Here is a 24,933-nt window from a genome sequence, read left to right as displayed (position 1 = left end):
TTGCATTTATATATTGCAATGTGCTTAACTTTCCCCTATACAGTGCTCTGCACTCCCATTGTTCTGTCTTTGCTGTTGGGACTTTCTGACCATCCCCGCGTGCCTCCTGGACATCTGTGCGGGGGGGGGGAAGAGCTTCATAGCTAATCGGATTTCTTCTTCCTGCTGTAGTCTGCACAATCACAGGTCACCGATGCTTCCGGAAATACCAAAAATAAATAATCCATCAACCCGGCTCCAACCGTTGCGCAATCGTTAATCGTTTCTCAACGTCAAGAGCACGTTCGATTCTTTAAAATAACGAGCACATTCGATTCCCACGGTTCCTGATATAGGTTTAGAGGGGGAATCGATACGGCAGGAGTCGTCGAGTAGTGGCGATTAGGTCGGGAATCGATCCTGCCAGTGGACAGCAAGATTCAATGGCGGCTGCTTTGCTTCTTCGCTGCGTGCTGGGCCCGCGACTCTATCGCCTCCACTGCCGCGGCGAGGGATCGGTGAGGTCCACCACCACCCCTCACCGAAGGGGGTAGATTGGACCCCCTTGCTCACACCACGGCGTAATCCGCCCGCGTCGGAACTCGAACCGGAGTGGTCACGGCTCTCGGGCAACGCCGCTGCTCACTGGGGGTCCCCCGTACCTTCCCCAGCGCTGACCCTGACGCCTTCACCCTCCACCCCAACTCTGACCCTGCCGAGCGCCCAACTCTTAACCCGCAGCCTCCCAGGAGAATCACCACCATAACCAGAGCCTCCGCTGTTTACTACCTCGCCTGGTGTACAGGGGGTCGTGGGTTCAATCCCGACCCTGACGCCTGCTGCTGCTGCTGTATATTTAGAGTTTGCAAGTCTCTCTTACCCTTGATCGCGTGGATTTTCTCCGGCTCCTGCACATTTAGAATCGTCACGCATTTAGAGCATTTGGCTGCTGTTATACATTTCCCACGATGACAAGCCTCTTCGTTGAGTTATAATTTATGATAGCTAGTCGCTCTGAAATAGAGCTTTATAGCTAAATTGGGCTTATACCTGGTAAAACATAAATTAAGTAATATTAAAAAAAACTTTTTTAAAAACACTGTTTAAAGACATTCCTGCGGAGGGAGCTGGTAGGAACGTTGGGTTGCTCGGTCAATGGCCAGGGTCAACGGCGGCGTGGTGTATTCCGCCCGACTGTCAGGGCGGGCACAAGCCGGCGTGAGTAGGTTAAACGTTGAGTTTTATAAGGGCACCACGGGGTGACCAGCCCCTCCCACCCAGCCCCACCCTCCCCACCCAGCCCCTCCCCACTCAGCCCCTCCCCACCTAGCCCCTCCCCACCCAGCCCCTCCCCACCCAGCCCCCCCCCTTCCACCCAGCCCCTCCCCACCCAGCCCCACCCAGCCCCCCCCCTTCCACCCAGCCCCTCCCCACCCAGCCCCTCCCCATTCAGCCCCTCCCTGCACGACGGACGGACGGACACAATAATCCCCTGTGGGCTGGTGTAACCATCAGGTTCCTACCAGTATGAAATGTACCGTACTCGTAATGGAAGAACTCCACGACTCCAGGAAGTGGCCCCGAAGCTTGCCGTAACGTAAGAGACCGTGGTGATTTACAGCCAACGTTAGTTGAGCGTGGACAATTAGACCCAAGGCGAAACATAACATGTAAAAAAGATTGTTTTAAAATATATGTTTTTATATTTTATGATAGAATATAGTATTGTCATCAGTATGACATAAGTATACCAAGTTTGTAGTCGATACCACATTGGGAAGTGGGTTAATGTTGAGTTACAAGATTTGAGGATACAACGACAGAGTGAGTTAATAGAGAGCGTGTCGTATTAATAAATAAAATAGTATGACTCAACCCTTCAGGGGCAGGGAGCTGAAATGGGAACAGCAACTCCAGCGACTTGCCTGTGCTGAAATCCTGCTTGGTGGGGTTACCCAACCCCATCAACAATCATTCCGGGAGGGTCGATAAAATACAGTACCATTTTGTGGGGAACACAGCACAAGTCTGGAACAGGGTGGTGTCGGCAAACCAAAATAACGAGACATTTTTTTTTTACAATTTTGGTGTAAAACAAAATTAATCCAGTTGATCATCGATTATCCGGCTGCCTCCAACATCCGGCGATCAGCACCTTTTGTGTGACAAAATGAAGTAGCTACGCTTGATATCAGTGTCAATCAAATATATACGGTACATTATACACTGCATACAAACAACTTACTGAAAATACTGCATAAACATTTTTTTTACCGCGACTAATAACTTCAGAAATAAAAACAGAAAATATACACCGATCCGGTGACAAGTGCGTTGTGTGATTCGGTGTTCGTATCATTCCGGCGATAGTTAAACACGTGGTCGTGGTGAGACAAGAGCTACCGTACATCAACCCCGTGATGCAGTCATCGAGATTTGAGTGTGTGTAAGTACGGTACAGTGAATACTGTAACGTTTAACAGTAGGATATGTCTCTTTTTATTTATGCCAATTCCATATAGTAAACACATTTAAATCACAAAACACCTATATACAACACCTAAAAACAAAATGTTACGCTATGTGCAAAAATAAGCTATTTTAAATCATGGTTAGTGATTATCCGGCGTTTATGAAATCCGGCGCCCCCAAAGCCGCCGGATAATCGATAATCTACTGGAGTAAGCTTTCACGACGAATATCCATAATAGAGGTGGTTTTGTGGTGGGTTAGTGTCAACGTATAAATATGTCGTTACACTTGCCACCATCACCGCTCGACATGGCCAATCAGTAATGTCACGTAAAACAAAACGTGCCAATTTTTAATGACTAGGTTCAGCACTCACCGGTTGTGTGTTGGGGAGTAATACACATCAACATTTACCATTCGAGTACCCGCCACGTTTCGCCTGGTAATTACAACCAGCCTCATCTTTAGGATGGTGAGAGCAGCAGCAGAAGCACTCCTACGGAACTGGGTGAGAGTCTAGGATGGTCAGTTTAACATGTAGACCTTCGCGACCAATTTCCATAATAGAGTTAATTGGGTAGATCGCGTAAATATATAAATGTGTCGTTAAACCTGCCACTACTCGACACAGCCAATTCTTAAACTTTGTCACGTAAAAAAAAACCTGACACTTAGTTACCTAGTTCATTACTCACCGGTTGTTGTGTTGGAGAGTACTTTAATGTTTCTCCGGTAATTACAACAACCGGCTTCATGAGCCGGCAACCTATAAAAACCACCATAATAGCTGCATTTTATTTAAAATGTATGTTCTGGCAATATGAATCGCTTAGTATCACTGGCATTTAGAGAGAGAGAGAGAGAAGTGATTGCTATTTGTGGGAATCAGAATATGTATTTATACTGGAGTAATCCGATGAGCCATCCATAAATAACGTCACGTGATTTAGGATGATCTTTGACCCCGCCCCCATCGTCACACGGCGTCACAAAAAGTCAGACCCCCCCCTCAAATATGACGTCACAAAGCTCTGCCCCCCCCCCCCCCAAAAAATATATAAAACATGCTTCAAATCGCTTTCAACTATTGTCATTGTAGTGCGTATTTAATGTGGCGCTGCACTCTGATGTTGTAGGAGAAAACATTTATTTAAAAGTCTATTTAATTAAGTAGAACGTGTTGTCTATTTAAAGTTGCGCTTTTTGATGTGACGTCACATTTCTCAAACCCCCCCCCCCCCCCTCGTCACACATCGTCACAAATGTCTGACCCCCCCTAGGTGCGTGACGTCATTTATGGATGGCCCTTGAGCTATAAATCAAATTTTCAAAGATGTCCAGTCAGGGTGTGTAAGAACGTTACAGCAACAAACAATACAAAAACATGATAGTACAAAGTACAAGAAAGGTAAACAAATCACCCAAACACATACAAATTCAACTAAACCATTCCCACCCTACCAAGCAAAGCCCACTGAGGTATTCATTTATTTTTCAGAAGCGACCTGGCCACAAATGATAGCTCGATTCCCCGCTCATGGCCTTCACAAGCGACGATTGTCTGAATCGGTCTTGGGCCTCGCTTAGGTCGACTCAACCTCAAATGAGTACCTGGCCACCCACCCACACCCTCGTGTGCCACTGTGCCGAGCCGCTATACGCTAACAGCCCTTTCCCCAGCAGTCTGCTAAGACTACACGGGGGATCTTTGTCTTTGTATTACAGGGCCATGACTACCAGCCCAGCGCGCTGGAGCGACGGTCAGACGCACTGCTGCAGTGGGTGAGATGCTCACCATTCACCACACTGCCCTCACCAGCAGCCCTCACCACACCTCACTCACCACAGTCGGCATGACTACCAGCCGAGCGTGCTAGAGCGATGTGTCTTGACGACACACATCGCCACACTCACCGCCACACTCATTACCACACTCATTACTACACTCATTACTACACTCATTACCACACTCACCGCCACACTCACCGCCGCCCTTCCAGCCGCACTCACCACCACACTCAATACCATACTCGCTACTACACTCACCACCACACTCACCACCACACTCACCACCACACTCACCACCACACTCACCACCACACTCACCACCGCAAATAACTAGCAACATTACATCACACTCGCCACCACACTAACCCTCACCACCACCATTACCAAACTCCCAACACTCACCACAATACAAGTCCATGCCAATCACATCTTGTATACCACTCAACAAATACTACAACCCCACAATCGCCTTACCCAGCACCACCACACTGCAAATCATAGTGCACGACACTTAGACTCACCACACACACTCACCGCACTCACCACGATCACCTTACCACCATCACACCACAGAAAATCAAGAGTGCACCACACTCACTCACCACACTCACTCACCACACTCACTCACCACACTCACTCACTCGCCACACTCACCACCACATTCACCAAAAACAATACTCACCACACTCAACACGATAACGTTACCATCACCACACCATTACAAATCATAGTGACCACACTCGGCACACTCAGCACATTTGCCATCACACTCACACTTGCTACACCACGATCACCTTACTATCACCACAGCACTGCAAATCGGTGCACAACACTCACTCGCCACACTCGCTCACTCACCATACTTGCCACCACCACATTCACCACACTCACACTCACGACACTCACCACACTCACAAGTTTCTACAACGCTCACCACTGATCCTCACCGTGCTCTCCACCGCACTCCCCATGCTCACCACTTTGCGTGGTTGTTACATGGATATGATGGCGATTGTGTGATTTTAGTGTAAGTGGTTGTAGTTGTGGTTGTGGAAGTTGTGGTTATAGTGGTTGCCGTTATGGTTGTGGTGATTGATTGTTGTGGTTTTAGAGGTTGTAGGTGAAGTGGCTGTGGTCGTGGTTGTGGTGTCGTAACGGTGATGTTTTGTTTCTAGGCCTCCTGGGCATGGAGTTTTACATTTTACTCCTCTCCCCTCCTCGTGGGCTTCATGTACCGCAGAGGTACCACCACAACCACAACTAACCCCACAACCAACACACAGCCACGATGACATCCACCAACACCACCACATCCACCAACACCACCACATCCACCAACACCACCACCACCATGACATCCACCACAACCACCACCAAAACCACCATGAAATCCACCACAACCACCACGACATCCACCACAACCACCACACAACCACAATCACCATGACCTCCACCACCAATAACACCGCCACAACAACCACAACATCCACCACAATCACACCACAACCACCACGACATCCACCACAACCACCACAACCAACACGACATCCACCACAACCACGAACACAACCCCATGTGTGTCCACGTGGCTCCCCATGTGTCCCAGGTCTCTTACACTGGGACCGCACGGCCTCCTTCACCCAGATCCTGGGCTCCGTCATTCTGCTGCTGCTGGGGGTGACCTGCCTACGTGGTGTGCAGAGCTTACAACCACAACAACCACAACAACCACAACAACCACAACAAACCCAACAACCACACACAGCTGTATCACTACACAGCCACACTACAGTATGGCTACACAACCACACTGTACAGTAACCACCACAACACAACGACACAACAACTGCATCGCTACAAAAACAAAGACAAACATTCCCTCGTATGGGTGGGTGGCCAGCACCACGCCCAGCCGTCTTTTATCTCCCTTTGTGGCGATGTTTACACATCGAGCACCAGATACTAATTTGAGGCCGAGTTCACCTAGGGGAGGCTCAGTACCAGTTCAGGTAATCGTCATTGGTGTTGGCTGTGAGCGGGAATCAAACTTGGGTCGGCGGCTTCGTAGCGCAGCGCACTGACCAATGCGCCTACTGCTCCCAACTTCATAACTACACAACATTACACACGACGTTATAACTACACAACCAACGCAACAACTGGCGAGATGTTAACTACCTCGCCTGGTATGCAGGAGGTCGTCGGTTCCATCCCGACCCTGACACCTGTACATTTGGCCTATACGGTCTGCGTATTCTCGCTCTCTTTCCGTGGTTAGGTGGATTTTTTTTCCGGGTCCTTCGATTTTTCCCCTTCACAATTAGAACAACACTTGTTTAGAGTATTTGGCTGCTATACATTGCCACGTGATGATCAGCCACTTCATTGAGCTATCATTTGTGATAGCCAGGTTGCTTCTGAAAAGGAGCTAGAAACTCAGTGGGCCTTCCGTGGTTAATTTTTTTTTAAATAGTTCTAGATATAAAAATATATAACTACATCACCAATAACAGACGACTACATAAGCATTACACAAAAACACAGCAGCAGCCGTTGGCTGGATAACGTTTCCAAGTGGTCTGGTAGAAAACACAACAATCATGACAACAACAACTACAACAATGACAACAGCTACTGCCACACAGCAGTGAGCATTGACAACAAATTCACAACACTCTGACTGCACAGCAACACAACTACACAACCTGATTACAACAGGAAATGCTACTGTCTGAGTACGTCTGTCTATGTGTGTGTGTCTTTATAGGTGCTACTTTCTCACAGCATTTACCCTAACAGTCTTGTAAGGCTATACGGGGGATCTTTGTCTTTTTGTTTATGCACACGTGCGAGTGTGCGTGTGTACTTCTGTGTGTGTCTGTGCACCACTAAACGACGGAAAAATATTAACGACGGAATAAATATATATCAAACCAAGCTTGTGCCTGAGGCCCCAGGGGGACAGGCGTCTATCAGGTCTCCTGGCCAAACCCCATTTGGCGTAGCCAGGAGATTGAATCCTTACCCTTGGGGTTCCTCTAGAAACAGTAAAAAGCCACTGCGGGTGGCCATGTGGAATGTTCAAATGCTCACTGCGGAGGAGAAGCTGCCACTCCTCTGTTGGGAGATGGATTATTACTGCCTGGATCTCTGGTATTCAGGAGGTACGGTGGATCGGCTCTGGCTCCTGCCACCATGAGGGGTGGACAGTCCTCTACTCGGGGCAGGAGACTGCCAAACAACAGGGAGTGGCTCTTCTGAACAAAAGAAAGTAGGTGGTATGGGAGCGTGGCGGTGAGGTGTGGGAAGCTGTAAGCCCCAGGATACTTTGGGCTCGCCTTCCCATCAACCAGAGGCGAGGAGTGGTGGTCGTGGATACTTATGCCCCACTGAAGACGAACATCCGTGGAGGGATGCAGGCAAGGCCGATGAGTCAGTTGCCTTATATGACCTCCTGTCCCAGGTGCCAGCTAAAGTGTCTCCTGTCATCCTGTTGGGTGACTTTAATGCCCGAGTTGGTAATGATGCTGGCACCTGGTCTGGAGTGATTGGAAGGCATGGACCAGATCGGCTCAATAACAATGGTAGAAGGCTGCTAGATTTTTGTGCAGCCCATGGGCTTGTAATTACCAACGCGCTGTTCCGGCATCGGTGCATCCATACAACATCATGGATGCATGCCGGGTCCAAGCAATAACATCTGCTGGACTATATAGTGACGGAACAGCGGATGCGGGCCCATGTCCTTAACACTAGGACCTACCGTGGAGCTGATCTGTCCACTGACCATCGACTTGTCATCTGTAAGATGTGCCTGCCATTCTTCCACTCCGGTAGTGGGTGTACACCTAGGACTCCATTCAAACCCATAGTGTTTGGCATCGCCCCCCAATCCTCCTGATGTTGAGGGGAAGTGGGCGAGGTTTAGGACTGTGGCTCATGCAGCCTGAATGGTTGCCTTGGGTACATGGTCCAGACCTCCCCAGAGACCCTGGCTGACAGAGGTGTTCAGGCTGGCTGAGAAAAAGTGACGGGCCCACTCTCATCGTCTACAGCATCCCATATCAAAGAATGAGGAGGCTTACCGCAGCCTTCGCTCGGAGTTTCGGAGAGCCGTGAGGCACTGCAAGAATTGGGTGGTGGTCGAGGGTTGCTGAGGAGATGGAATCTGCCTCAGTGGCTCGCGATCACAAATCGCTATTTAATTCCATCAAAAAAGTAACTTGCAGCGCCACACCTATTACCATCGTTAGGGGAAAGAACAGTGAAGGCGATCCATAGTCTAGAGACCAGGAAAGGCACCGGGCAGAGATGATTTCCCAAGTGAAATGCTGAGGGAGGGTAGTGTTTTTGCACATACTGCCCTACATCACATCATAACAACAGTCTGGACCACTGGACGGGTTCCACAGGACTGGAAGGATTCCCTGGTTGTCCCCCTTTTTAAGAATGGGGACCGCACAGACTTGAACAACTACAGGAGCATCTTGTTCCTCAGTGTGTCGGGAAAGGTCCTGGCAAGGATTATGCATCATTGCCTTGTCAGACACGCTGAGGAGAGGTTTGCGGAGCCCCAATGTGGTTTCAGGAAAGGGCGGTCCTGCACGGATGCCATATTTTCTGTCCATCTGCTACAGCAGAGGTGTTCTTCGTGCTTTCGGAGTCTCTGATTCTTTGTTCACAATCATTAAGGACCTTCATGATGGTGAGCGGGCCCAGGTAAAACTACGTGGCTGGGAGTCAGAGCCATTCCCTGTACACCTTGGGGTGCGACAAGGATGTCCTCTGGTGCCCACATTATTTAACATCTATTTCAACCACGTAGGTCGTGCAGCCTTCGATGGCTGTAACGGAGCAATTTCCATTTGGTACAAATACAATGGGAGGTTGATCGGTGCGGTCAAGGGATGGCTCCCTATTGCTCAACCATGTTTTGTATGCTGATAATCTGGTCATTGCTGCTCACTCAGAGGAGGAGTTGGAGGTGCTGCTTCTAAACCTGGCACGTGCCACTGATCATCAGCCCCACCAAAACTAAGCACCTGCCTGGGTATTTTGTACCATCAGACACTCCACCCCCACAACTCCCAATTGGTGATTTGGCAGTTGTGGAGAGAGTGGAGAGTTTCCCATACCTGGGCAGTGTGCTCATGATCGGCTCCGGTTTGACAGCAGAGGTCTCCGAATTAGTTGAGTGGCATATTTTCATCGGTTGCGTAACGCTGTGTGGGAGCTACCTGGTTTGTCGCTTCACACGAAGCTTTAGGTCTTCTCGGCCACAGTCATGCCCTCCCTTCTCTACACTTGCGAAACATGGACCCCCCTAATGGAACACCTTTGCCGGTTAGAAACATTTAGGCTGGCCTGCCTGCGATCTATCCTGGCATTAACCAGGTTGGATTATGTGAGGAGCTCACAAATCCTTGAAAGATCTGGACATAGTCCCATCGGTGAGCTCCTCCAGAAGGCAAGACTGCGTTGGCTGGGTTATGTAACCCGCATGCCCAGCCACCGCATGCCTAAACAGATTTTGTTTGGCTGGATAGAAGGGGCGAAATGGGCACTGCACGGGCTAGAGAAGAGATGGAGTGATGTGGTACAAGAGGATGTGGAGCTGAATGGACTTGCCGATGACTGGTATCAGCGGTGCCAAGATCGGCCTCTGTGGAGGAGGCTTGTGAAGGACGCTACTGGGCAGTTAGAGGCAGTCACCCTCCAACATCAATGGAGGGCAGAGGAGCGACGCTCACAACAACGAGCGGAGCGCCGGGTGGCTAAAGCACAGCAATTTGGCACAGTAGGGGGCACAGGTGGTGCATCGGCCAGTCAGCTCAGTCAGTCGACCTGTGACACTTGGGTCTGCTCCATAACCTTATGCCAGCGGGCATTCGACACTTCACGTGCCTCAACGTGCACATAGCCTGGCACAAGCACCATGGTGATGTAACCGCACTTAGTGGCGAATGGCGGTTGTTGTATGGGGTGAGTGTGGTGAGGCCTAGGTGAGGCTGAGTATGAGCTGGGGGTTTATAATACTGTGTGTAGCGAGATTGTAGGAGCAAGTCTTGTTAGCGAGTAGCAGCACCTACGAAGGCCGGCATGGCACAAGAGGGTGGTGGGTGGCCAGCACCACGCCCGATCACTATTGTCCTACAGTCTGTTAAGGTTACACGGGGGATCTTTGTCTTTGTCGCGAGATTAGTGCTTAAGGGACTGGTAACCCCTCCGACTTGGCACTTTCTACCAAATTCTACGGTGGAAATGCCCATCAGCTGATGCTGGAGGCTCCAGGGATGCAGGCATTTATGATGCGTTTTTGGTGGAGCCAGACTGAACACCCTACCCCTCTCCCCTCGAGGTTCCTCCAGAAAGGAAACCACTGTGTAGAAATGTCTGATATACGCTCTGTGCAATGCAAGAGGGTCCGGTGGACCATTTCTGAATGAAGGGTGTGTGGGAGAGTGGAGGTGAGGGTGTTAGAAGCTGCTATTTGTCCCAGGCTATTGTGGGCTCTCCTCCCCATCAACAGGAGGAGAGGGATGGTGGTAGTGGTGGCGGCCTATATCCCCACTGAAGATGACATCATTGGAGGGATTAAAGTAAGGCCGATGAGCCGGATGCCTTCTATGAACTCTTGTCCCACGTGCCAGCTAAAGTGGCCTCTCGGGATAGAGGTATCCTCTTGGGTGACCTTAAGGCCCGAGTGGGTCGCGATGCAGACAGCCTGGTCTTGAGTGATTGGAAAGCATGGGCGAGATCAGCTCAATAACTACGATAGGAGGGGGAGTTGGAAGGCAATTGCCCACCAGCGACAACGGAGGGCAGAGAAGTGACGCTCACAACAACCGGCAGTGCGCCGGGCAGCTAAAAGTTGGCATGGTTGGTGCATCTGCCAGTCATCTTAGTCGGTCAACCCATGGCACCTGGGTCTGTCCCGTGACCTCCTGCCAGCAGCGAGCCTTCCACACTTTATGTGATGGCCTCAAAGTGCACCTAGCCTGGCGCAAAGTGCCTGGTGACGCCCAGCGCCACCTGGTGTTGAGCGGCAGTTGTCATCTCTCTGTTCAGGTCTTGGTCGGTGGCAGAACCCGGAGTACCTGCAGTTCATCACCGTGCTGGAGCAGACCAAGCAGAGGAATGCCTTCGACAACAAGGTGATGGGCGCTCTCGCTCGCTCATGAAGAAGGGCCGTTGCCCGAATCATCACCCGTTGTATTCAGTTCGTGTTCTCCTATAACGTGGCGGTCGTGGTTGCCACGTTGGCGAGATGTCAACTACCTCGCCTGGTATACAGGAGGTAGCGGGTTCGATCCTGATCCTGACGCCTGCTTATTATTTTGAGTTTGCGTGTTCTCCCCGTGGTCGCGTGGATTTTACTCCAGGTCCTCCGGTTTTTCGCTTCCACATTTAGAATTAACGTGCATTTAGAGTATTTGGCTGCTATACTTTTCCACATGGTAAGCAACTTCGTTGAGCCATCATTTGTGGCCAGGTCGCTTCTAAACAAGAGCTGTCGAGCTCAATGGACCGTAACCTGGTAAAATATTTCTTTATAGTTTATGGAAAAAAATGGCATTATAATATGTAATATTGGGTGTAAAGCACAGTCCGCGATAACGCGCGAGATGCCGAACAAAGACTGAGGCACGTGAGTAGCATCTAGAAGCATCCAGCAGCATCCCAATGCTTTGTGTGATGATGCTACGCTGAGGTAGCCGTATATTACGACCACTTATTTCTACTCATGCGGCGTCGTTCGCTCAATCTCGTTATATGTATGTATGTATGTTAAACTTATTTTGCACCGTACGTAGCCAACCGTGCTAATCAGAGGTGTGGGGGAAGGACAACAAACCAAAGACACAGAGCAGTTGTAAATAAATTAGTTTATCAATTTAGATGATGATTCAAAAGTGCACAGCTCCCAGTGGGTTCCTAATATCGAGAGGAAGAGCGTTCCAGACGGCCGCAGAAGCGCATCTGAAAATGCCGCGCGATGCTGTTTTTGTTCGACGGCTAGCCAGGAGCCACTGTTGCTGCGAGAATGACCGGAGTTTGCGTGATAATGATTTATACTCCTTGACGAGATCAGCAAAACCTCTTCTTGGTTCTTTCGGTAAAGTCACGTAGAAGGGAAGTAATAAAATAATAAAAACAAAACATAATAAAATATGATATTATTATATTATTTTATTATGTTTTATTATTATTATATTACTTCCCTTCTACGTGACGTTACCGAAAGAACCAAGAAGATGAATCCCTGCAGTCACGAAAGCTTTAAATCGAGATCAGCAAATATATATTAAATTCGCATCCACGTTATAAAAAAAATGCGTGTTCCCCGTAATACACATTAGTTGCATTTGAGCAAATTCGCATTGTTGAAAACCACACGCTGGTGTTGCAGCCACATGCCCGTGGGTTTTTGGCGAGCGCGTTGAGTTCTGTTGTTTGTGCGCTAATGCAGCAGCGGTAGCAGTGGCAGCATCACCGCATGATACAGCGGAAGCTCCGTTATCCGGCATCCACGGGGATTGGATGGGGTTGCCGGTTCATCAAATATGCCGGTTTTCTGAGAGTTATCAACTATAAACTAAAATATTTTAATTTTTCCAGGTAAGGCCCGCTGAGCTATATAGCTCTTTCGGAAGCGACCTGGCCACTAATGATAACTCAACGAAGTGGCTTACGTGGCGGTCGCCCTCCAGCAACAACAACGGAGGGCAGAGGAGGTGTTGACGATGGTGTGTGATGATGGTGACCATTAGGATGATGTTGATGGCATTTTGTAAAACAGTTGTTGAGTGTTGGACCAAAGGGTCCAAAACATCCAGCGACCTGCAACAAACATCACTGTCAGCGTTGTGATGGAAAGCCGTGTGTGTGTCTGATGCTGCAGAAACTGCTGGCGCGCTACGATTTTGAGTTCTCCGCTTGGCCCGTCGACTTCTCCTGGAACGAGGGCAGCGAAAAGTGAGTGGCACGCACACAGAGATTCCCCGTGTAGCCTTCAATAAGCTACACACAGAGCCACACACACTGCTACATACACACAGCCACACACAGCTACACAGAGATACACACAGAGCTACATAAAGCTCCACACACGGCTATACACATGGATATACATATAGCGACACAGATACACACAGCTACACACACGGATACACACACAGTTACACTGAGATACGCAAGGGTATACAATAGAACCTCTGGTCACGAATGCTTCTGACCACGACCAAATATTTTTTTTTTATCTGGTCACGAACACATACTCGGGTGGCGATCAAACCCGGCCGTGGCCGATTTCCCCTTCCGCGCCATTTTGTTTGTAAGCGCCAAATTTCCTGTTGTGTGTTTACAAACAACAGCGACCCACGTGTGGCCGCTTGCTCCGTCAGTCTCGCTTAGTAATCGGTCTCGGTCAGACGTGCGCTCATTCGCTGTGAACTTAATTTTGTGAGTGTAGTCATACCCCTCCCCTCTCATTCAAGCCGTAATTTAGAGAGCGAAAGCGCTGAGTACGTAAATCGCCAACATAAGAACCCGTTAATCTCTTCTCTCATCATTCATACGATGATGCGGTGAAGTAAACGTTCATACGATATTACGGTGAATGCTTCCAAAAACAATACTGTACCCAAATATTACTGTTAACTTACTTTCAATAGAAACATGAATTGCTCATACGAATATTCTCTCTCTCTCAGAATCGACCGACTGATGTAGCAGACGAAACAATCATCTTGTTGAACGATTCTAAACCTTGACACGGCAATGTTAGTTTTTTCTGTTGTTCAAGGTTTTCTCAGTGTTATTCAATGTTTTTACATTTAGTTTACTATTACACTGTGAATTAAATGGCATAATTAACTATTTTTGTGCTTAAAAATGTTTAAAAAACAAAATTTATATACAGTGCGGCATGTGGAGGGACGTCACGCACGTGACACACATTTCTGGGCTATTATAGTAGTAATTCACTTTCAAGCAGCAATAAGCCTGTAGCTATACGAATGGTTATAACATTTTATTTCTCTCAAATTCGATAGATTCTCGAATTAGTCTTGGGCAGTAGTAACTAGTTTTGCACAGAACTTCAACATTGTAAAAATAAATTGAGTATCCTTTTTGGCACGGTGTGTTCTGCCACTGCTGACATTTGTATTTGGGAATATTTCATATTTCTTTGGTGTTCTTTTAGTCTCATGCTGATCATTTGTCCTGTCTGCCAAACATCGCATTTGCCACGAGCAATTAACCCGGTACGTGCATTCTGTTGATAGCTTCGGTAATGCATCTTTAGTACCAGATATTCGTTTTTGTATTTCATGTCCTGTGCCAAATCTGACTCTAATGTTTTGTTTTTCAAAAATCTGTCTCGTTTGTCAGTTACTCCTGCAGTGTACGGTATTTTAACATGATGTTGGTGATGTGTTAAGTGTTGTTGGTGATCTTGTTGGCGATGTTGATGTTGGGGGAATCGAACCCTGGCCACCCGGGTTCGATTCCCCCTCATGGCCAACACCAGTGACCATTATCTGAACCGGTCCTGGGCCTCCCCTAGGTCGACTCAGCCTAAAACAAGTACCTGGTGCGATGGGTAAACATTGCCACTGGGGAGACAAAGGTGGCCGGGCGTGGTGTTGGCCACCCACCCCCTGCTGTGCCGGCCTTTATAGGTGCTCGCTAACCGCACTTGCCCCTACAGTCTGTTAAGGCTATTTGGGGGATCTTTGTCCTTGGTGTTGTTGATAATGTTGGTGGCGGTGTTGTTGTTTTTGGTGATGGTGTTGTTGGTGGAGATGTTGGTGGTAGTGATGTTCATAATAACAGCCTACGTGTTAAACTGGGTAGTGATGTTGTTGGTGATTTTTATGGTGGTGTTGATGGTGGTGATGTTGTTTTTGTTGTTGGTGGTGTTGTTAACGTTGGTGGTGTTGACGTTGTTGGTGGTGACGTGTTCGGTGGTGACGTTGTTGGTGATGTTATTGGTGTGGGGAGTGGTGGTGTAGTGGTTAGCGCGCTGCGCTTTGAACCTGGCGATCCGAATTCGATTCCCACTCACGGCCACTAACACTAGTGACGATTATCTGAAACAGTCCTGGGCCTACCCTAGGTTGACTCAGCCTCAAATGAGTACCCAATGCGATTTGTAAATATTGCCACTGGGGGAGACAAATGCGGCCAGGCGTGGTGCTGGCCGCCCACCCCCTCGTGCCGTGCCGGCCTTCATAGGTGCTCGCTAACAGCACTTGCCCCTACAGTCTGTTAAGGCAATGCGAGGGATCTTTGTTGCGTGTGTGTAGGGGTGCCACGCGTGGGCCCGGGGCTCCACTCCTCAGCTCCGCCGATGCACCGCGTCCACGCGGAGGCCTGGCCTGGATACGCATGCTGCCCTGCCAGATGATCAGGTGACAGTGAGGCCTGTGTGTGTGTGTAGCTGTGTATGTCGCTTTGTGTGTGTAGCTGTGTGTGTAGCTGTGTGTAGGTTTGTGTGTGTAGTTGTATACAGCTACACACACACACAGATACACACACACACAGATACACACACGGTGGGCAGGCACCTCCTGTTCCCCAGCTGTGTGTTTGTAGCTGTATGTGTAGCTGTGTGTGTGTGTGTAGCTGCGCATGTAGCGTGTGTGTCTCCTTGTCCTCGTGTGTAGCTACATGCTGGCACACACGTTGGGCCGGCGCCTCGTGTTCCCGGGCTCCGTGTCGCTACTGCAGAAGATGGTGGCACCCCAGCTGCTACAGGGACGAGCCAAGCTCATAGAGGAGGTGACTCTCACACGCACACGTGTGCACACAGATACGCACAACAACCGCCATTCGCCACTAAGTGGCGGTGACATCACCACCATGGCGCTTGTGCCAGGCTATATGCACTTTACGGTCACGTGAAGTGTTGAACACCCTCTGGCAGGAGGTCACGGGACAGACCCAGGCCCATGGGTTGACTGTCAGACTGAGATGACTGGCCACTGCACCACCTGTGCCCCCTACTATGCTAACTTGCTGTGTTTTAGCCGCTCGGCGCTCCGCTTGTTGTTGAGCATCGCTCCTCTGCCCTTCGTTGTTGTTGGAGGGAATCTGCCTCCAACTGCCCAGTAGCGTCCTTCACAAGCCTCCTCTACCAAAGCCAATCTTGACACCGCTGGTACCAGTCATCGGCAAGTCCACTCAGCTCCACGTCCTCCTGTACCACATCACTCCAATTTAATATTTTTTTACCTACGTGACTTTACCGAAAAAACCTAGAGAAGGTTGGGCATGACCGTGGCCGAGAAGACCCGAAGCTTCTTGTGGAGTGACAGACCAGGTAACTCCCACACAGCTGACGACAATATAATGCCGCTTGACTGATTCGGAGTGAGACCTCTCCTGTCAAACTGGAGCTGGTCATAAGGGGACACTACCCAGGTATGGAACACTTTACACTCTCTCCACAACTGCCCCATCACCAATGGCGAGTTGAGGGGGTGGAGTGTTTGATGGCACAAAATACCCAGGCAGGTGCTTAGTTTTGGTGGTGCTGATGGGAAGGCCACACTGCTTAGTGGCATGCTCTTCCTCTTAGTGAGCAGCAATCGCCAGATCATCAGTGTATATTACATGGTTGACCAAGAGAGAGCCATCCCTCGACTGTACCCGGGCACCGATCAGCCTCACATTGTCCCCATACAGATGTAGATTCCACCAGTACAGACATGGAAGGCTTCTCAAACTGTGTGGTCAAAGATGATGTTAAATAATGTGGGAGCCAGAGGACATTCCTATCGCACCGCAAGGTGAACAAGGAATGGCTATAACTCCTGGCCATGTAACTTTACCCAGGCCCACCCACCATCCATGAAGGTCCTTAATGATTGTGAGCATAGAGTCGGGGACTCCAAAAGCATGAAGAACACAACCCACAGCCCAGGTCGGTTCAGATAATCGTCACGGGTGTTGAATGTGAGCGGGAATCGAACTCTGGTCGCCAGGTTCGTAGCGCTGTGCGCTTACCGCTGCACGACCCCTCCCCCACACACTCACGCACATGTTCACACACACGCACAGACTTGCGCTTGCTGTATTGCAATCCCTCTTGACCGCTGCCCTGTGACCCCGCGACCCCGCGTGTGTGTGTTCAGCACCAGGGCCAGCGCGCGTGTCTCCTGGCCCAGGACGGGAATCGCATCGACACAGTGTTCATTGACCGTCGCAGGCAGGGCAGCAGCCACGCTCGCACGCTGGTGAGTGCTGCCCCCTCTCACTCACTCACAGGGCAGCAGCCACGCTCACTCGCTGGTGAGTGCTGCCCCCTCTCACTCACTCACAGGGCAGCAGCCACGCTCACACGCTGGTGAGTGCTGCCCCTTCACTCACTCACAGGGCAGCAGCCACGCTCACACGCTGGTGAGTGCTGCCCCCTCTCACTCACTCACAGGGCAGCAGCCACGCTCACTCGCTGGTGAGTGCTGCCCCTTCACTCACTCACAGGGCAGGAGCCACGCTCACTCGCTGGTGAGTGCTGCCCCTTCACTCACTCACAGGGCAGCAGCCACGCTCACACGCTGGTGAGTGCTGCCCCTTCACTCACTCACAGGGCAGCAGCCACGCTCACTCGCTGGTGAGTGCTGCCCCTTCACTCACTCACAGGGCAGCAGCCACGCTCACTCGCTGGTGAGTGCTGCCCCTTCACTCACTCACAGGGCAGCAGCCACGCTCACACGCTGGTGAGTGCTGCCCCTTCACTCACTCACAGGGCAGCAGCCACGCTCACTCGCTGGTGAGTGCTGCCCCTTCACTCACTCACAGGGCAGCAGCCACGCTCGCACGCTGGTGAGTGCTGCCCCTTCACTCACTCACAGGGCAGCAGCCACGCTCACTCGCTGGTGAGTGCTGCCCCTTCACTCACTCACAGGGCAGGAGCCACGCTCACACGCTGGTGAGTGCTGCCCCTTCACTCACTCACAGGGCAGCAGCCACGCTCACTCGCTGGTGAGTGCTGCCCCTTCACTCACTCACAGGGCAGCAGCCACGCTCGCACGCTGGTGAGTGCTGCCCCTTCACTCACTCACAGGGCAGGAGCCACGCTCACACGCTGGTGAGTGCTGCCCCCTCTCACTCACTCACAGGGCAGCAGCCACGCTCACACGCTGGTGAGTGCTGCCCCTTCACTCACTCACAGGGCAGCAGCCACGCTCACTCGCTGGTGAGTGCTGCCCCTTCACTCACTCACAGGGCAGCAGCCACGCTCGCACGCTGGTGAGTGCTGCCCCTTCACTCACTCACAGGGCAGGAGCCACGCTCACACGCTGGTGAGTGCTGCCCCCTCTCTCTCACTCACAGGGCAGCAGCCACGCTCACACGCTGGTGAGTGCTGCCCCCTCTCACTCACTCACAGGGCAGCAGCCACGCTCGCACGCTGGTGAGTGCTGCCCCTTCACTCACTCACAGGGCAGCAGCCACGCTCACACGCTGGTGAGTGCTGCCCCTTCACTCACTCACAGGGCAGCAGCCACGCTCACTCGCTGGTGAGTGCTGCCCCCTCTCACTCACTCACAGGGCAGCAGCCACGCTCGCACGCTGGTGAGTGCTGCCCCTTCACTCACTCACAGGGCAGGAGCCACGCTCACACGCTGGTGAGTGCTGCCCCCTCTCTCTCACTCACAGGGCAGCAGCCACGCTCACACGCTGGTGAGTGCTGCCCTCCCTCTCTCTCACTCACTCACAGGGCAGCAGCCACGCTCGCACGCTGGTGAGTGCTGCCCCTTCACTCACTCACTCACAGGGCAGCAGCTACACTCGCTGGTGAGTGCTGCCCCCTCTCATTCACTCACAGGGCAGCAACCACGCTCACATGCTGGTGAGTGCTGCCCCCTCTCTCTCACTCACAGGGCAGCAGCTACACTCGCTGATAAGTGCTGCCCCCTCTCACTCACAGGCGGCTGGGCGTGGTGCCGGCCACCCACCCCCTTGTGTGTCACAGTTCCCCCCTTCATAGGCACTGTTACTACTCGCAGCACTTGCCCCAACAGTCGGTTGAAGGTTACACGGGTAATCTTTGTCTCTGTGGGTGTGTGTGTGTGTCTGCTCAGGTCGTCTGCAGCGAAGGGAACGCTGGATTCTACGAGCTGGGAGTCATGGCTACGCCACTGGAAGGTGTTGTAACACGCAGTCGAACAAACGCAGAAGCATGCCAACACAGCAAGATTCCATGGCAATAACTCCACACTGCCAGCACGCACACCGCTCGCACAGCCTCGACACACGGGTGGCCTGCGTTAAACTTGTATTGAGTGTCGAAAAGTCGGACTTGTATCCAGCAAAAAGCTCCGTTATCTGCCTCGCATAGGCAAAGATGCCCCATGTAGCCTTAACACACTGTTGCGGAAAGTGCTGTCTCTATGCTGTGTAAACTCAACATTAGAAAGGCGCCCAGGGTCAGGATTCGAACCTGCACGTCCGCCGCTTGCTGTGTAAGGCCACGAGTGACTCCACTGCGCCCCTCTCCAGAATTGAACAAATCGCAGCAAAAAGCTCCCTGGTTTTATCCGGTACTTTGACCATCCGGAATGTTTCCGTTAACCGGCATCGGTCCCCATAGAGACAGCAAGACACATTTTTCCTTCGCTGTAACCGGAAAAATAAATTCGCAGCCACTCAAAATCTTGCTGTGCCGTGCGCTTCTCCTAGATCCGTCGTTGTTGTCGTTGTTGTTAACGGGAGCTTCAGGAAGCTGGCAGTGTATACGTACAGTATCGTACTACTGTGCTACTGTACTCTAAACTGCCCTGCTGCGTTTTCTACAATCAACTTAGAATTCTGTCTACAACTGGCTGGTCAGTACCTGCTGTAAAATAGTTTCTCATTTCTTATATCATAGTTAAAAAGTTGTACGTACAGTTTGTTCTCCTATAACACGTGTTTTCATAATGCGAATTTGATACAACGCGATGAATGTACTAAGGAACACAGGTTTTTATCATACGAGTGCGAATTGGATATAACGCGATTGAGTGCGCGAGTATTAATAAGCAGTTGTATGGCTGCATCATCACCCAAGGCGGGATGCTGCTGGATGCTTGTTGATGCTACCCACATTCCTTCGGCTTTTATTTTGCTTACGTACGCATCTCACGTGTTATCACGGACGGTGATTTTTTTCCCATAACGTGGTGTAAATATTCTTTGGGTCTTTCTGTAAAGTCACGTAGATAGGTTCAAAGAAAGTAGTCGTTTTTTTGTTGTGTTCTTCGAACCTATCGACGTGACTTTACCGAAAGACGCAAGGAATATGAATTCCTGCAGTCTCGAAAGATTTAATTCAACGTGGTGTACTTCAGGTACACAACTACTACCGTGTAAGACTCTCAGATCACCGGGATATTTGATGAACCGGAATCCTCCATTCCCCATGGATGCCCGGATAACAAACCTTTTGTTCTACTTTTTATTTCATGACGTGCTTACCTTTTTTGGGGTGCCACAGTGGTGAGTTGTTAACGCCTTCGCCTGGTATGCAGGGGGTCATGGGTTCGATCCCGACCCTGACGCCTGCTGCTGTATATTTGGAGTTTGGGTGTCTTTCTCTCCCCATGGTTGCGTGGATTTTTCTCCGGGTCCTCCGTTTTTTTCCTCCACATTTAGAATCAACGTCAATGCGTTTAGAGAGTATTTGGCTACTGCTATAAATTTCCACACGATGATGATAAGCCACTATCATTACATGTGGCCAGGTCGCTTCTGAAAAAAAAATAGTTTAAGTAGCTTATAGTTTATCTCTGTTTTACACCGCTACTAGACATCTGTGGGAAAGAGCTCCAGAGCTCATCGGATGCCTCCTCTAGTCTAAATAAAGATTCTTGATTCCGATCCGTAAAGATTCTAATCCTGAAACGTAACGGAAACAGTTCAAAACGGCCCTAGGCCAGTAGTGGAAATTAAAACGAAACTAATATTGTACCAGGCAAGGCCCACTGAGCTATATAGCTCTTTTTCAGAAGCGAACTTGCCACATGTAATAACAGCTCAACGAAGCAGCTTACCACGTGGAAAAGTATAGCAGCCAAATACTCTAAATGCACGTTAATTCTCAATGTGGAAGGGAAAAACCGGATTACCTGGAGTAAAATCCACACGCCCACGGGGAGAGAGAGAGACAAGAGAACACTCAGACTCCAAATAGGGCCGGGCCCGAACCCACGACCTCCTGTATACCAGGTGAGGGAGTTAACATCTCTGAGCCACCGTGGCGCCCCTACTTTCATTCATACGGCGGGGACGAGTCATCCTGTAGCAACAAAACCGCTGCTGTTGGTGTTGGTGTCAGCCCATGTGGAGGATCCCCTCTTTGTTTTGCAGCCGGATACTCCGTGCTGGGGTGGAACCACCCCGGATTCGCAGGCAGCACGGTGAGCCGAGCAGTCCCCCTGAACTCCCACCCCTCTTGACTCTACACACCCCTCTGTCCCCTTTTCCCCTCTCAGCATCCTCGTAGTAGTGATAGTGGTGGCGGTGGTGGTGGCGGTGATGGTGGCGGTGCTAATGTAGATGGTGGGGAGCGGTGGCGTAGTGATTAGCGCGCTGCGCTATGAACCCGGCGACCCAGGTTTGATTCTCGCTCAAGGCCAACATCAGTGACGAATATCTGAACTGGGCCCGGGCTTCCCCTAGATCGATGCAGCCAGAAATGAGCACCTGGTGCGATGTGTAAACATCGTCACTTGGGAGACAAAGGCGGCCGGGTGTGGTGTTGGCCACCCACCCTGTCGCGTGTCCTGCCGGCCTTCATAGGTGTCGTTAGTGATACTCACTTACAGGACTGTTACAGGCTATACGGGGGATATTTGTCGTTGGTGGTGTTGGTGGTGGTGGCGGTGGTGTTGGTGGTGATGGTGGTGTTGGTGGTGGTGTTGGTACTGGTGGTGGTGGCGGTGCTGGTGGTGGTGTTGGTGGTGATGGTGGTTTTAGGGGTGTTAGTGGTGCTCCTGGTGGTGGGTGCTGTTGGTGGTAGTGGTGATGTTGACGATGTTGGTGGTGGTGCTGCTGGTGTTGTTGGTGGTGGTGATGATGTTGGTGGTAGTGATGATGATGATAGTGGCGGCGGTGGCCGTGGTGGTGACGGTGGTGTGGGTGCTGCTGTCGGTGTTGCTGCTGTTGGTGTTGCTGCTGGCGGTAGCGGTGGTGTTGGTGGCGGTGGTGTTAGCGGTGCTGGTGGTGGTGTTAGTGGTGCTGGTGGTGGTGTCAGTGGCGGTGGTGTTAGTGGCGCTGGTAGTCCTAGTGGTGTTGCTGGCCTGGCACAGGGGCCGTGGGGATGTCACCGTCACTTAGTGGCGAATGGCGGGTATTGGTATTGGTGGTGTTGCTGGCGGTAATGATAGTGGTGTTAGTGGTGCTGGTGGTGTTGGTGGCGGTGTTGATTGTGGTGTTAGTGGTTCTGGTGGTGTTAGTGCTGGTGGTGATGGTCTCATGCGGTGGTGCTGCCACGTGGCGCGGTGTAGGGCGTTCCGTTCCCGCAGGCCGAAGCCAACGCAATGGACGTGGTGATGCAGTACGCGACGGAGCGCCTCGGCTTCCAGCCAACACAGATCGTACTCTACGCCTGGTCCATCGGAGGCTTCCCTGGTCAGCACACAGACGCACATACGCACAGACACATACACACAGACCGACAAAGATTCCCCGTATAGCCTTAACAGACTTGTGGGGCAAGTGCTAGCGAAGGCTGGCGCGGCACACGAGAGGGGGTGGGTGGCGAGCACCACGCCCGGCTGCCTTTGTCTCCCCAGAGGCAATGTTTTTGCACACTGCATCAGGTACTCATTTGAGGCTGAATCGATCTAGAGGAGGCCCAAGAACCGGTTCAGATAATCGTCACTCGTGTTGGCCTTGAGCGGGAATCGATTTCGGGTCACCAGGTTCGTTGCGCAGCGCGCAAACCGCTACACTACCTCTCCCTGGTCAGCACAGACACGCACACACAGACACGTACACAAAGACACACAGACACACAAACACACAGACACACATACCAATACTAATAGAGTAAGTCCCTAGTTTGCGGAAGACCCGACTTACGGAAATCCGACCTTACGGAAATGCTCCCATGAATCCTGAAATGTCAATTTGCGGAAATGTTTGGATTAGTTATGGAAGTGAAAATCGTGCAGTGCGGCGAGGAATACCGCGCAGCGAAGCGTAAGGCAGGCCAGCATCTTCCCCAATGCGGTGGTGTATAGCCACTCTGCATTGCATCATTTTTTGTTTTCTACGCTCATAATTATATTTTTTTCCCATATTTTTATTGCTATTTTTCTTAATTTTAAGTTTATTTCATTAGTTATTCACTTTACGTACTTTATTTGACACTTTGATTGCTTATGGTCTCAGCTAACAGAGATTGGAGAAGTCTAGGCCTAGCCTAATGCACAGTAAACAAACATTCGGAAGCGACTGCTTTCTGTTAACAGTTAATATGTTTTGTGGTATTCATAAACCATTTGATACAGTACATGTTCCATTAGTTTAATTATGGGTAGTGTTAGGGTGATATTCGATTAAATTAAATAATCGTAGGAAGTGCAGAGCGTATAGTACAGTGATACGATACAGTACGAGATAGCAACAGCGCAATACGGAACTGAGAGAAAGCCAACGAGTAACTGGGTAGGGGAGGCACAAATATTTCTGGCTATGAGATTTCATCTTGATTTTGGGGGAAAAATTGTTCAATGTCCTACATACGAAAAATTCGGGTTACGGATCGTTCTCGAGAACCCGCAACACTGCCGTAGCTTGGGGACTACCTGTGACGTCACCACGACGCCTGTGCCAGGCCAGGTGCGCTTTGAGGCCATGTGAAGTGTCGAAGGCTTGCTGACAGAAGGTCACGGGACAGACGCGGGTTCCGTGGGTTCGCTGACTGAGATGACTGGCAGATGCACCAGCTGTACACTCTTTTGTGCCAACTTTTTGTATTTTAAGCCACCCGACGCACAGACAGACAGACAGACACACACACAGAGAGACACACACAGACAAAGATCCCCCAGTACAGTCATAGTACCTTTGTTAATGTTTTTTTAATCCGTTCCACGAAAACTGCCATTTACCAAATTGATTGTTAATTGAATATATGCACACACATAAGCATACAGAAGCACACAGAAGCACACATAAGCACACAGAAGCACACAGAAGCACACACAAGCATACAGAAGCACACACAAGCATACAGAAGCACACACACAAGCACACAGACACGCACACATACACACACAGACGCACACATACGCACACACACTCACAAGCAAACATAAGCACACACAAGTACACATACTCACACAGACACGCGCACACGTATGTATAGACACAGACGCGCACAAATGCCGTGCCAGCCTTCGTAGGCGCCGCAGCTCGCTACGGACAGCGCTTGCCCCCCTACAGTCTGCTGAAGGCTCCACGGGGGATCTTTGTCTTTGCTGTGCCCACCACCACCCCCCTCTCCTCTGCAGCCACCTGGGCAGCCATGTCTTACCCAGAAGTCAGTGGGCTTGTGCTGGATGCCTCGTTTGATGACATCGTGCCCCTGGCCACCAAGGTCATGCCCAGCAGCTGGGGTGAGTCTCCGCACCTCACAACACCTCGTCACACCTCGTCACACCTCACAACACCTCGTCACACCTCACAACACCTCGT

The 24,933-nt window shown here is 50.7% G+C and overlaps 1 protein-coding gene across 1 annotated transcript in view; it reads left to right on the top strand.

Moving 5' to 3' along the window:
- Positions 1–364: 364 nt before the first annotated feature.
- LOC133360229 (phosphatidylserine lipase ABHD16A-like) overlaps positions 365–24,933 on the top strand; it is a 49,109-nt gene continuing 24,540 nt past the window's right edge. The window contains exons 1-13 of the mRNA XM_061578866.1: positions 365–497; positions 4,177–4,233; positions 5,415–5,481; positions 5,846–5,932; positions 11,308–11,393; positions 13,142–13,215; positions 15,552–15,656; positions 15,912–16,026; positions 17,382–17,483; positions 19,332–19,395; positions 21,598–21,647; positions 22,737–22,860; positions 24,750–24,854. Coding sequence (XP_061434850.1) covers positions 423–497; positions 4,177–4,233; positions 5,415–5,481; positions 5,846–5,932; positions 11,308–11,393; positions 13,142–13,215; positions 15,552–15,656; positions 15,912–16,026; positions 17,382–17,483; positions 19,332–19,395; positions 21,598–21,647; positions 22,737–22,860; positions 24,750–24,854 — 1,111 coding nt within the window. The 5' untranslated portion in view covers positions 365–422. The remainder of the gene's footprint in view (positions 498–4,176; positions 4,234–5,414; positions 5,482–5,845; positions 5,933–11,307; positions 11,394–13,141; positions 13,216–15,551; positions 15,657–15,911; positions 16,027–17,381; positions 17,484–19,331; positions 19,396–21,597; positions 21,648–22,736; positions 22,861–24,749; positions 24,855–24,933) is intronic.

The sequence above is a fragment of the Lethenteron reissneri genome, chromosome 67, assembly GCF_015708825.2.
Source record: "Lethenteron reissneri isolate LAM-NWPU_2019-01 chromosome 67, ASM1570882v1, whole genome shotgun sequence".
NCBI classification, from domain to species: Eukaryota; Metazoa; Chordata; class Hyperoartia; order Petromyzontiformes; family Petromyzontidae; genus Lethenteron; species Lethenteron reissneri.
The sequence above is the reverse complement of the archived record's forward strand: the minus strand, read 5'-3'. Positions and strand labels throughout refer to the sequence as shown.